Source organism: Calypte anna, chromosome 6 (genome assembly GCF_003957555.1).
Source record: "Calypte anna isolate BGI_N300 chromosome 6, bCalAnn1_v1.p, whole genome shotgun sequence".
Lineage (NCBI taxonomy): Eukaryota > Metazoa > Chordata > Aves > Apodiformes > Trochilidae > Calypte > Calypte anna.
Window position 1 is genome coordinate 22,797,587 of NC_044252.1, and position 14,534 is coordinate 22,812,120.

The 14,534-nt window shown below is 36.6% G+C and overlaps 1 protein-coding gene across 4 annotated transcripts in view; it reads right to left on the reverse strand.

The window, feature by feature from the left end:
• PCGF6 (polycomb group ring finger 6) overlaps positions 1-14,534 on the reverse strand; it is a 38,178-nt gene that overhangs the window by 17,090 nt on the left and 6,554 nt on the right. For 2 of the 4 annotated variants that reach the window (XR_003987704.1, XM_030452903.1), the window contains exons 7-9: positions 12,396-12,423; positions 9,244-9,342; positions 3,632-3,718 (exon numbers count right to left, since the gene is read on the reverse strand). Coding sequence is in view for 3 of the 4 variants with exons in the window: in XM_030452903.1 (XP_030308763.1) it covers positions 3,632-3,718; positions 9,244-9,342; positions 12,396-12,423 (214 nt within the window). In the remaining variant the exon portion in view is untranslated. Of the gene's footprint in view, positions 1-3,631; positions 3,719-9,243; positions 9,343-12,395; positions 12,424-14,534 lie in introns of those variants that run through there. The other 2 variants (XM_030452904.1, XM_030452905.1) reach the window with 2 other exon arrangements.

Here is a 14,534-nt window from a genome sequence, read left to right on the forward strand (position 1 = left end):
TGGTGTTCTGTCACACATTTGTGAACCTGACCTAAAAAAAGAAAAAAATTTATAGGATCCCACCTGTTACACCCAACTACAAATTTAGAGTGGATCTGACAGACAGCAACATCCTTGTAGACGCACCTTTTGATCTTATAAAAGCAGCAGCAACACAAAGTGCCCCCTTTTCTAACCTTAATATCCCCACAGCAAAGAATAAAGCACTTTCACTGCAGATGTGTGCTAAAAGCTGACAGTAATTAAATTAGATCACAGCTCTTACTGCCTAGCTCAGGAGAGAGCAAAAAACAAACAAAAATAAGGCATTTCGTTACAAAAAGGTAAAAGCTACAAAGAGACCACTATATACTGCAAGACATCTGTGCCAAGGGCCAGAGAAATAAAGGAAGCTACTCTGTTTAGCTTTTCCCATGTGTGAGCTCATTATACCCATCAGCATTGCAGAGCTCTGAGAAGGCCAGTCTCAGATAAGTGGAAATAACTAGCAGCTCTCATCACGTTGCATTTCTGCAGCAGAGGAGAGGAAGGTAATACAAGGTAGACATTATATTCCCATACAGCTAGTTAAAAGCTTCCTTCCTCAGCTACTTGATCAAACCCTTAATTACAGGAAGATCTCAATGCTTGGTAATAAGATCCAAGTCTTTAAAGAATTTCTACCAGTGTCTTTGATCTCTCGTTGCAGTAAATTCCACAACCTTTACACTGATTTAAAAATTAAGTGAAGTTGCTTCTGTTTATATAAATTCTGTGATTTTGTTTTTAACATTAACAGAGCCAGAAATCTTATTTTGAGCTAATCAGAAAGACTGAACCAACCACATATTTTCAGATGTTAAAATATATTGAGAGCTACAAGATTAGATTTATTCCTGATGTTTTTTTAGCTTTCTATCAAATACTCATAAACTAACATGTTAATTGTTCACATTCAACCAGTAAAATTCGTTGCTTGCTTACTCCAATTACCCCAAACAGGTTACTATGGGGCCAGTAACACGAATATTTATTTTACTACAGATCACATTTGATCTTCCCACACATGCTGGAAAAGCACAGCTATTCAGAACGGCTAAAACCCTGCTAGCTTGCATCTACTGTTACTCAGTAGGAAAAACAAAACAAAAACAAAAAACCACAACCCCCAAAATCTTCACAAAACACTCAAGCATTTAAGAACCATTTAGGAGTAAAGGCCCCTAAGGAATTATTCTGATCATGGCTCAGAAAAATAAATCACACACAACATATGTTATACTGCACTGCATTGGAAGAATGTTCCAATATAAATGCTGCCAAAGAACCCAAATTAAAATTCATGCCTTTGGCAAAGAGAAACTAAGCTGCATTTTTAAAATCACTTTTCTTAGCAAAAGGAGTAACTGTTGATATCAATGAAGCTGCAAATAAAAAAATGCAGGTGAGAAGAGCAGTTAATTTTCACCTCTAACAGCGACTGTACTCATCTCAATGAAAAACCCCAACGTTTATTCCTTTAGATGATTTTCTGTTGTGAAAGTAGCTACTGAGGCTTTGTTTCCTGTTATGAAGTATCTACAGTGAACCTCAGAAACTGGTAAATGACAAGAGTAGTTTTGATGAGTGGTCCCAACACTGGTTTGGAAAGGCAGGAAAGTTAATCATGGCTCAAGATGCCCCTCAAGCTTAATTTAAAATCCATCAAATGTTCCTCAGCAGTTCCTTCCCAGTCTCAACTGGATGGGATGATTACACCTCTAATGACATTTCAGGTCTTGGTGAAAAAGAAACAACTCTTACAATTTTTAGACTTGATCTAATAATCTCCCCCGTTTCTGGATAATTGTTTAAAAAAACCATTTTTGACAGATTTTTAATCCTAGAAATGCATCCTCTTTGTTTCTGCAAAATAATACAATGTGAGACTATAAAACATGAAAATGTCTCAACAACTTCAGTTTTAAAAAAGAAGCAACCGTGGTTTATTTACAACATTCCTACTATAACTATTTGGTATCCTAAGCGGTTTTGTTACAAAATGAAAACTGGCAAAAGTGAGAATGCACAAGACTTTACAAAAAGCAAAGATCTTAGAATTAATCATTAACATAATGAGTTTGTAATAATGAGACCTGAAACATCACTGGAGATGTTCTTTGTGGAGCCGCTGACTACTGCTTAGCCACTAAACATTCATCAAGGCTGATCCATTGCTAACAAGAAAGAAAACCAATGCAGTTTTCCTTAAAGTGCTTCCTCAAAAGTGCCTTTCACACATGAAAAGCTTCTGTACTAAGATGAAGCCTAAAAGCATGTGCATTTGACTGTACCCTGGACTGAGAAATAAATTACACTCCACCAGCTATTTACTGAAGATTTTAGTAGAGCATTTCAATTGCTATGTGTTCATTTCTGCATTTACTTAACATGGGCTCATTGTGTTAGAAGCAAGTTCAGTAACAATGCTGCTTCCTCATGGTTTCTATCCCCTGCTTCCTGAAGTTCTCTGGGTGACATTTTTATTTCATAAATCATATAAATATCTAAGACATCAAGTATGACATTTATTACCTTTGACTGCAGAAGCTGAGGCACACCACAAGCCTCCAAGCCCACACTAGCATGAGCCACAGGTCTGCCCTGACTGTGGGATCCCTCCTTGTTACTCAAATCAGGTACAGGTGGTGCAATGCCCAAGATACCTTGAAATCAGCTTTCCACTTCTTGCTCCTGAGACAGAAGCCCTCTTGCAGGATGAAAGGACTTGGTTGGAAATTGAAGTGTAAATGACTGTGCATGTGTGCACACAAACTAGTTACGGGGACTGAATTTCCTACTGTTTTAGTCTGTCATCTGCTTAGATTGCTTTCTAAATAAAATACCAATCCAAATCCTATTTCCCAGTGTACTAGGTTAAACATTACCTTTCCAGGCTTCCAAGTTCATATTAACACACATATTAACACATATTAATATTCACTGTACATCACAATTTTACATCTATATCTTACTAAGCCCTGGGCAGACTACTTAATTTTTTTACTGCACTTCTAAAATGGTGTGACCCTTCCAATTATAAAAATGCTTGAAAAGATTCCCGTATAAACAAAAGAATGCTTTCTTATATGCAGAGCCAGCAGCATGTAAAGTTATCAAGAATAAATAGTTGGCTGTACACTCATGCTGTGACTGGGGCCTGTTTATGCATCAAGCATATTAATTGCCTTCATTACTCTCTTATCTTTGGTTTGTGCTTTTAGGAGAAAGTTTCTTCCCCTGCCCCAGTCACAAGGCTAGCCTTATTTGGGATACTTCAGTCCTTTGCTTTCTTGTAAATACAATCACCAGGGAGGAAAACAAGGACTGTTAATTCAAAGAAAGGATGGTACAATTTATGACTGACAAGATAGCAAATTGTTTCAGACTAGAAAAAAAGAAAAACACACCACAAACCCATCATATCCAGAACATCATAACACCATCTACGCACATGGTGTATTTCTCAACTCCATTAACAATGTAAAATACATATTGTATAAGCTTGAAAGATTTTCTAAATGACAAGTTGGTGCTTCATAATAGCTTAAGAAAGTAGTCTTCTATTTTAAAATAGAAAACCTGGAACAGTGCCCTCAGCTGTCACACATACCTGTACTGCACTGTCTCCTATGACTTGACGAATTTCCCTCAGTGTCTGGTAGTGTTCTAGCAGGTGATCACCACATATTATATCTACCTGTGAAAGAACACAAACATGGTCAAGTTCGACCTACCTTTGGACTAGCAAAACTGTACCTAAGCCCTTTAAATTCGATTAGAAGAGTTCAACTTTAGCATGTTGATGCTAAAGCCATCTTTACCTTTGTTGTCCAAATGTACTTAGCATGCATAGCACCACTGCACTGCCCTAAAGCCTCCCATCCCACACTCCTATCTGGGGCTCACTTTTGAGCAGAGAGGACAGCTTATTTTTTTATTACCAATTTGGTGTGTCCACTGAAAAAAAGCTGCATGGCATTAGTTGTGAATAATTTAATGGCAATTTAGATTATGTACTAAAATGATCCCCAAAATATTCAGTCATTAATCAGTTGCAAAAGACAGCAAGTTGTTTGTGCCAATGAGAGTAAACAAGACACTGCTACTCTCATTCTTTAAAGGGAAAACACGTGAACAAGCGTGCTTGTTAGGACTGCTTGGAAGAAGTGTTATAAAAGAAAAGAACAGCTCACTGTACGCCACTGTCAGCAAATACTTCACACAGTTCTGCTTCAAAATGCAATCAGTACTTCTGTGATGCAAGTGAAGGGCATACTCAGATTCTAAGCAACATCCTCTACTGCAGCTGAGCTACGTCAATGATGTCTGCAGTTCTGGAGGCACTTTTCTTAACTGCCCACAAAAGCAGTAATTTGGGGGAAAAATAAAAAAAACATAATGAGGTATTCTGAATTCTTTGACTATTATAGAAATAAGTTTCATTATAAAGTTACTATGAATTTACTGTGCATAATGTAAATCCAGACTATCACTCCAATTTAGAGCAGTTGTTAACACAGCACTGACTCTCAACTGCAGCTTTGTAACATCTTTGTGAGTAACTTCTAGATACAGAAATGAGAGGAAACTCATGTCTGAATTACAAGGACAAAAACCTCAAAATTAAAGTTAAAAGCATGAACAATGGGCTGTGCCACAGCTTTTTGCAAGGAAAACATCTAGATTCTGCCACTGCAGTAACTGAGAATCATACTGCAATATCATTACGTATTCTTTTATATGATCACTTTCCTCTAGAGGATGCACTCTGCTTCAGCTGTTCACCTCCCCTGAATTTATGCTCTTCAGCATGCTGACCCACTATCTCTCTTTAGTTCTTCATGAAAAGATTTAGGAAGATTTATGCCTCATGCTGGCAGACTGTGCTCTTCCAAGAATGAGGAACAGAGGAATTCTACTCCTCAGAGGCGCAGAAAGGGCTAATTTACTTCACTTCACCATCTGTATAGTAGAAGCAAGATGTGTAACACTCCAATCACATTAGGCTGGATCTTAGTGTGAAGATGTAATGTGCTTAGTGTTACCTCTGCTTTTAGCTTTTTACCTCTGATATTGAGCCATACATATACAGGTCCATCCATTTAACATTAACATTTAACACAGAACCTGAATTAATTTTTTTTTGAAAGATGTTTACAGATATTTCTGTTCTTTCCTATGCATTCGAGTCTCTGTTGTTACTACTGCAGGAAAACAGGTATGTCTGCTTTGCTTTCCAGTGATGCAGGCTTAATTACTTTTGTTTTATAAGCTTACTTTAATAATTTTTATACCAAATACAGGGAAAATTCAATCCTGCTCCCACTGAAATATGTACATACATAGTTTATATAAACTACAGAAATAGGAATCTAATCTACTTGCCCAACATGGGATGCAAACAGACATCATGATGACTGCTGACAGTCTTTCAAAACAGCATCAGAATGCTAATTTGAAAATATCCCACTGTTGATACTACTGCTCTGGTAGTCATTAAAGATCCTTATAAGTCAGGAAGAGTTTTTCACATTTACTGTGTTAAAGTGTTTTGAATATCAAAGGCCTAATCTCATTCCAGTACCAAATTTCTGCCTGCTAATTGTTATGCTAAGATTCATTTTATAGGGACAAGAGAATAAAACATACAATGAGAAAAATCCTACTTCAGCATGAAAACCCGTTGCAAATTGTGTCTCGGAGGAATCCTTGTGCCACAAAGGAACTGATACATTCCACTACAAAGGAGGCATCAGCAACACAAGTGCTATGAATTTACTACAATTTCAACTGACAGGTAAAGCTGAAGCCAGCTAGTACTGACAGCTAGAGAGAGAGAACATCAAATATAGTTTGACACTTTGCAAAAAAGAAACATGAAGGCATAGCTACAGAATACTCAGTTATTTCTACTAAAATTCTTAGAAAATAAAATAGCCTTTCCATTATGCCATTTATCTTCCTTCAGTGGCATGTTCATTATTGGAGCTAGTTCTCTAGAAGCCACAACAACAATCACAAATTAACACTCACCAAGTAAGATAGAGGTAAAAATGGAAAACTTTCATGTAAAGACATCTCACATAAAATTCATCCCAAGGGGGAATTTGGCCCAGAAAACAGCAGACCTCTATCAATAGTTTCTATGCCAACACATACTATCCAGGGAAGGACAAGGAAAACACAGTTTTAGAGATTGACATGAATATCTGGGCTAATTATTCAAAAAGCTGGCAAAGCTTTCCACTTCCTCTATTTGCTGTTTTCTTTGGAACATTTCTATTCCATAAGCTGCATTAATGCATTGAGACCAGCTGAGAATCAAGTCTTTTAGCAGTCTCTCTCTCTCATTTTTACAGAATGAATGCCAAGAAAGGACAATGCTGCTGCAGGATGACCTCAAAGAAAATAACAGTTTGAAGAAAACTTTCCATTTTCTCTCCACTCTTCAGCAGAACACAAACCATACATGCATCAGCTGTTGAAGTCAAGTGCCTAATGGATTCTGAACACTCTAGGCCTGTATTTTGCTCAAATTTTTACCTACTTAGCTATTACAAGCAACTCCAGTTGATCAGAAATTTTCACAACCTGCCCTTCCCACAAATTCCAGCTAGAATATTCAAGAGAGAACTTGTAAACAGAAATATAAATAGAGAAAAATAATCTTTGCCCAAAGCATAGAGATCAAAACATCAGAAAGAGTAAGCTGCAGTCTGTCAGTTCAAGAGGTAGATAAATGAAGTCTTAACCTTTTAGACAAACAAGGGAAGTTCAATCATAATCCATTTGCAAGGTCAAATACAGAAGTCTGAAAAATAATCTGATTCTTTAGACTAGGAAAAAAGAAAAAAAGGCTGTGGCTTCAGAATGCTTTTTTGACTTGCATATATACTGTCACGTGAGCCAGATAGCTCATTCCACTTTTTCATTAACCTCAGTCTAAATCACTTATTAAGGTTAGTGAAGAAGGGCAAATATTAGCTAATATTCCACACAAACAAATTAAGTCAATGAGGTCCAAGTAGAGTCAGTAGTTCAGGAGAATGGGTAAACATACTTCCTAACACTCACTGAACCAGATGTAACATGAAGAAAGTACAACATCTCAAATAATACTTTCACATACTGTTAAACTAAGCTGATACTTAGTAGTAACTAATTGCATTCACAGAATAACCACACCTTAGTAGAAATTACAACAACAAAACCACAGATGCAATTGATACACTGAGGAGAGAAAGGAGGAAAGACTTCACCCTTCTTACAGTCAAATATGGTAAGGCACAAATAACTGCTTTGGCAGCAAGCTCTCTGTAGATAACTGTGGGGAAAAATACTGTGAATGCAGTGCAGTGTGTTTCGGAAAGAAATTTCCTTGCTTCTCACGGGTACCTAGTTCTTAGACTCTAGTCTCAAGGTGAGTGCAACAAACTCGTGTTATTTTAGGTAATTAACAGCTGGAGAAAGTTAGAAATCAAGCCCCAAAAAATATATTAAAAAGAAAAGCTTGTTGTCCCTAAGTTAGAATCTATTTGTCCTGTAACATTTTTGGGAAGTGAACCACTGCAGTCCCCAGCTCTCCTTCCAATTTCTACAGTAAAACAAAAGAGCAGTCAAGCACCCTCTACATATATATCGCTTGCATATATGGTTTACAACATATTTCCCTAAATTCTGCCTGTGTTAATTTAGTTTCTCCTTAATTTTGTTTTACAGTTTCTGTTTTGTTAGGCATCCTTGGAAGTTGGAGTAAGACATGATTCATCAAGCTTATTAATCTTCAATGACTTCCCTGATGATCAATGACAACCCTTGAAGTGAAGGCCAGGTTGGATGGGGTTTTGAGCAACCCATCTAGTGCGAGGTGTCCCTGCCCATGCAGAAGGGTTGGAACTAGGTCATCTTTAAGGCCCCTTCCAACCTAAACTATTCTATGATTCTATGGCATTGAGAAAGGAAGTTGGTTAAATTATCAGCTTTGAAGACACAGAAACATTTACTCACTAATCTTGTCCGTTAAGCAGGAAATAACTGATGGAGGAAAAAATTCTGTAGCTATTTCTATTAGCTAATCTCAAGACTGCAAAATATCCAACCCACAGACCTAGCTTGATTTTGAAAGACAGGTAACTGCAGTTTCCATAAGGGCTGCTCAGTGTTCCTGAAAATTGAGATTCTGATGTACTACAGAAAACTCATACAAACAAAACAATTCCTTCCCCTCACATAAACAACTCAATGCAAGTTTCTCTAGCCTCATTTTGAAGTACTTTTACTTCTTCAGAGTATCAAGTCACCACATCCTGAAAGGTAAAGAGACTCTCACTGAGAGAACCCTAGCAAATGAATGATGAATTCACCAGAATGATGAATTATTTATATCTCATTTGCTTTGTCACCACTGAAATGTAAGCAGCATGAATAAATACTCATACTGAGGCACACAGTCATGCTGTATTGCCTCCAACAGCTACTGCTGTATGAAGAAAACAGCCTTAACTCCAAAGCCAGCATTTAACTTCCACCAATTGTCTATTCACATCAATATCAGCTTGACTTATCAGAAACTGACAGCACTAAGAATTGTTACACACAGTGGAACACTGGCACCTTCTCAATGGAACATCTGCTGAAATATATATTGAAGAACTGAAAACTGGCTTTGACATGCATTATCAAAATTATTGAGAAATATTGTTAAATTCTTTTGTACTCTGCTCCTCTGGATTCTTATTTGAAGGCATATGCCCACATCTGCATTCATACCTTTCAACACATCCATCCACAGTATCATTCTTTCTCAGCCCTTGCTTACTTCTGTAACAATCAGTTACATTTTACTGTTATTCAACTCCTACCTGCCTCTGCCTTCATATCCTTCTACACTCAAATACTTTTCTGCCTATATACTCAATTTTATATTTGAAACAGCAGTATCTTTTGTGCTGGAATTTCACCTGCTGAATTCTTACATGGTACTTTAAAAGCTCAATGTAAATAATAAAGTATTGTAATAAAAACTTAAACATATTGCAAATGAGTTGGGAAAGTTGTTCCCATGTGGACCACGATATCTCAAAAACTTAATTTTTTAATCCTTACTGCATTAAGAAAATTTAGTGTTACACCTCAAGTCTAACGAGCAATGGAAAAGGTCTCTCTGAAGCAGTCATAACATTGATCACAGCAAATTTCTAAGTGACTCTACAAGTGATATACCTGACAAGCTGGGTCCAGATCCATTTTTCTTCTGAGGAATTTCTCCACATGACCAATTGTTGCCTCCCCTGAAACACGCACAAACTTTTTTTCCAAAGGCTGCAAAGAAGAAAGGTAACATTTCAAGGCAATGTATTCTCTTGGTCACCATCCCTTGTAAACCCCAAATCCAAATGAAAGCCCAATAACATAAGGAGACAGCTAAATTTCTGAATCCTTCTCTGATCTACTTCCAGATTACCTCATAGGGAAAGGACTAAATATGAAATAAAAAAAATTATATTTGCTATTAATTCGTCAAAGAAATTAACATTACAACAGCATTTTAGGACCTTTTCCCCCACAAGCATTTACTCATCAGAAGCTCCTGAACTATTTCCTGAAGTTTTCTATTTTCTCCAAATCAGGCCTGTGTACCAAACATGATTTGGATAATTAAACCATGTCATTTTATAATGCAAGGAGCTTAAGTCGCTTAGCATTCTAGAAGTATTATGGCTTGGGCTGGAATCAACTTAATACTCCATGAAATTCAAGAATCAATTAAAATACACTACTATGCAGAACACAAGGGCGAGACTTGTCCGAAATCTTTTCCTATAATTTCTAAATAATTTCACAGCAAAGACTCCAATGACAAGACTTTTGTTATGCCAGTCTTAAAATTTTTAATGGGTTTTTCTTCTACGGGTAAAATTTCAAACAGCTGATGGCTGAGATGGGCAGCTAAGAGAAGAGGCACAATGGCAGAGCAGATGACTGCATTCAGTGTGATAAATGGATTACCTTTAGAGCCAATTAATTTGATTTTTATGTTGACTTCTGAGCAGCTGTGATTTACTATCCAGGCTCATCATACTTTTCAATATGAAAGAAGGGTCAGACTACCCTTGAATTCAATCATAAATTTAAATATGTATCCCAGATGACTGTAGCTTTGGAACAATAGTGTGATTAATTCATGTGCAAGAGCCAGAAATGACAGTCAGACCTGATCTAGGAAACCATACTGCTGCAAGCTTCATGATGCTGAATTTATGCTTGCTGCCACGTATAAATCAGTTTATGGCAATGAACCTTGTAACCTGCTCTCTCCCCCGACTCCTCACACTTAAGAAAAAAAGCTTGAAAACATCTCATTCAGAAAATAAGCCAGATAAAGAAGTAACTAAGGATAGAGCAATACTAAAAATGAATCAGGTTACATTTTGTGAGAAGTGGCTATGAAAAGATTGGGAAAGTGGTCATGAAGTAGAGTAAAAAGGCATGAATTTATAGTGTAGTAAAGAATATAAGGATTGAAAGAAAGGAGAGAGAGTGAAGCAGGGCATTGATATACAGCAAGAAGTTTGAAAATGTAGAAAAACACCAGTTAAATGATGCATTTTTTTAAAACTCACATAGAATATGCACTAATCTAAATATGCACATAAGCTGAGTGGCACTCTTGACCATTAAAAGCAGGATTACTTGCAGCACAGAACTATTCTGAGTAATGGTGGGCAGCCTTTCATCTTTTAACATCCTCACAAGACTAAAGTTAAAACAAGCAGGAATATTTATGGCTTAAAATGGAAAAAAACAAAAGAGAAGAACTGCTTTTCTGAATCACAAACACTCCTTAATGATGTTCGAGCCAAGTATCTTTTTTAAAAGGCAAAGCTATTTGCATTGAAATGTTCCAGAGGAAAAATGTGTCTTTACACAAATTTTAGTATTACAACACTTAAGTTAAAAACAGGGTTGGACTACCCTAAAGTGCCCCATAATTAACATGGTAAAGAACAAGGCAGAATGAAGTGCAAATGCAAGACAAGATGGATGGGAGGTGGTACAAGAGCAAGATGAAAATAACAATGTGAAATATAAGGTTAAAAAGAACAAAAATGCTGGGTGTAACAAATGATGAAAACTGCAGATGTTTTCAGGAACACTGCTTTCCTCCTACAGATTAATTTCGTCTTATGAAACTATATCCACATTTCAACTCTTGGTAAAAATTCCTAAATCTGTATGAAAGTCTGAAATTGTTCTTTAGCTGTGCTGTAACAAATATAATTACTCTTAAAATAGTAAGATTAACTGCAATAAAATCTAACAGTTAAGATTTGTGTCTGAAAATATCTTGATTAAAAATCAACTTCAATGAAAACATGAAGGAAATCAGTAAAATCAAGGCAATTCATACTAAATTACTAACATGCTTTTCCCCCCTCAAATTCTTCAGCAGCAAAATTTTCCTGCTAACTGTACCAGCTAGGTGTCTCCTACATTCTATTATTCTGTGCCATTCCATCTTTTGAGTCCTACAATTCCAATACAATTAAAGATTAAATGCAAGATATACTGAGTAATTTAAAATTACACCTCCTTCTTGCTCTTGAATAGAACCCTGTTTTCTAAATGTTTAGCCAAAATAGAGGAATGACACACTGAGCATCTCTAACTACAGCATATGAAATCACCAAGGAAGGAAACGACATGCAATTCCTCTAGGAATCTGTACCAAAGCATCTCTGTAAGAAGTCTGCATGAAGAGTTATTCTTTAGCAAGGATTGGGAATGCTACTTGTTTAGCAAAACAGCCATCATTCAGGCAACAAATGTTGTCAGAGAAGAGAGGGAGAAAAGCAGCTTTCTGTTGGCTTAGTAAGTATATTGTACCAATGTTTGTTATATGTTTAAGCACATAGCAATTTATTATACTATTGTTATACCTCAGGGTATGCTGCCTCTGAATAGCCTGTGCAAGCATTCCACTACAATTAGAGAATCATGTTCAAAAACCAATATTTTTGACAATGTCTACACCTTTGTTTGGGATTCCAGTAAAAGCCATAGTAGTGCACCTTTAGAAGACAGATGCAGGAGTAACATGCTAGAATGACCTAGGTGAAATTTCATCGGTTTCATTCCCATTCTCCCACCAAAACTTTAATTATGTGGCCTGAGAAGCATTCTTTTCCTATTCTGTAATGCAATATAGATATATATATGTAGGTCTGGAAGTACACTGTAATCCCAGGTTGATTATCACTATGCTGATAAAAGTTCAGGCTGCACTCAGTGTAAGAGAATCTAAATTAAACATATTCAGCTTATGCATATTTCTGAAGTAAATAGTAAGAGAAAAGTTCAAATCACATCTGCACCTTAAAATTCCCTGTGCCTTCGTTAGCTCTGAAAAACAAGAGAAGAGTAAACACAGTCAATATTGCTACAGTTAATAGTTACTAACACCCTCAAGATCTTTATTATAATAGTGACTTACTGATTTTAGTAGTCTGGTATATCAAGCTTATTTTACAAATCAGGGTCTTCTGTTCATTAAACTCTAAAACATGAAATATTATATTTAATTTATATATCTTTTTTGTCTACCCTTTATCTGGTACTCCATTTTTCTTTGGAATTTAGCTATTTATGACTTTAAGGTTTGTCTACATGAAATGAAAAAATCCAACACAGCATAAAGCCATTTTCAAATACAACATAACATTCATTTTCATAGCAGTAGGTTGCAATATTAATGCTGCTTAAACATTCCTCCTTGATCTTCCTTATTACTGGGAACCTTAGCAGACAGTACCTAAGAAGCTGCTGACAGAACATGCCCAACCACCAAAGAAGCTTTCTGGGCCAGTTGCTCCCTTTCCAGGCTATTTATATCACAGGATTAATGCTATCCAGGAACTCAGGAAAGCAGGGGGTGTTTCTCTTGGAAGGTGAAATACACACAAAGGTGGCAAATGACCATACTGCCATCTGACTTCAGGAGAGGTTCATTGATTTGTACAGTATAAGCATGTGACCTACTACAGACCTTCTATGATCAGCACCTCCATCTTGTTGTGAAATATATAAAATTCTTAACTAATTAAGTAAAAATAATAACATTTAACCAGTTTTGCATTGCAAGTATGTACACCTGAGAGAAAAAAATGCAGTATTGCAGTGCACTAGAGAGGACAAAAATCAGATGTTAGTATAAATGGACTCTACTACTGACCGTTTTACATAGCAAACAAATGTGTTTGTAACACCTGTGCAGACCACACATTTGCAAGACACTGCAGGCTACCTTGAGTAACTCCACCTCTAAATATGTAACAGCTATTCTGAGTTCAGTAAAACTATCACCCAATTCTACTGCAGAAATGAAATTTAAAGTTACTAAAAAACAAACATGGAAAAGCTTTTCCACTCCAGCTGTTATTTTCTTTGATAGAGCCCCACAGCCACAGAAGATTAAATAATACACTCTTCTAAAGACACAATGTAGACAGTCAAACTTTCAAAGTAACAATTTCTGTTAGCTGGTTCAATCTGTTCCAATTTCTCTTCATCCATGTGCGTTCTTAATCTACCATTGCCAAGATAGGCACTTTAATTTTGACTGTTGAAGAGGAAAACCTATTAACCTTTTTATATATAAAGTATATAAGAAAATCAAATGTTAAAAAAACCCTCAGTAAAATAAAAAGTAGATGCTGTTAAGCAATGATTCTTTTTTTGTTTGGAACATTCTGTACTTCCCTACATGTAAATAACAAAATCAGAGAGGGCAGATTTCCACATAGTATAGATGGTATTTGTACAATATTGCCTGCTTTGCAGCTAACATTGGAATGGAAGCTTTAACTAAAACTACCAGAAAAAGCCAAATACAATACAGATACAGAAGTCATCTTGCTTCACAGATGGGCAGATACACATTTATCAGTTTTGAAGGTCTAAGCTGCCTTCTGCTTTGAAAAGCCCTCAGTCCTCTTGCTTTGAAAAAACCCAAAACATACCTGCTGAGACTCAATGGAGGGAGGAGCAACCATGAGACTTTAACAGGGGAGATCTAAACCAAAGGACTTTAGCTACAGTGAGTTCAAACTGTACCTAATCCTGTCTTCAAGACAATCTAAGAAAGCTTTCTTACAGAGTCACCAAGTGTTTTACCCTGAAAGAGACATCCCTGAAACTAAAGTCTAATTTAAAATTAATTTTACAGTGAAATTATCACTGAGAAAGACATGGGGCTGTTGGTATAAAAGCACACTCCAATGCCACTTCACTCCGTGTGCTCACTCTGCCACCTGCCGGGCCAGCACAGCAGTGGCTGGTGCCCATTCTGTATCCCAGGATGAGCATCCCTAAAACTCTGATCTAGATGCTAACTTAATGAGGTACAGTCAGAGAAAATAACTGCACGTACATTCCTAACCCAAGAGAGATTCACGGTAAATAACACTAGATTTACTCTTTTCTACTGAGATTTTAGTCAAGGCATTTACCTTATG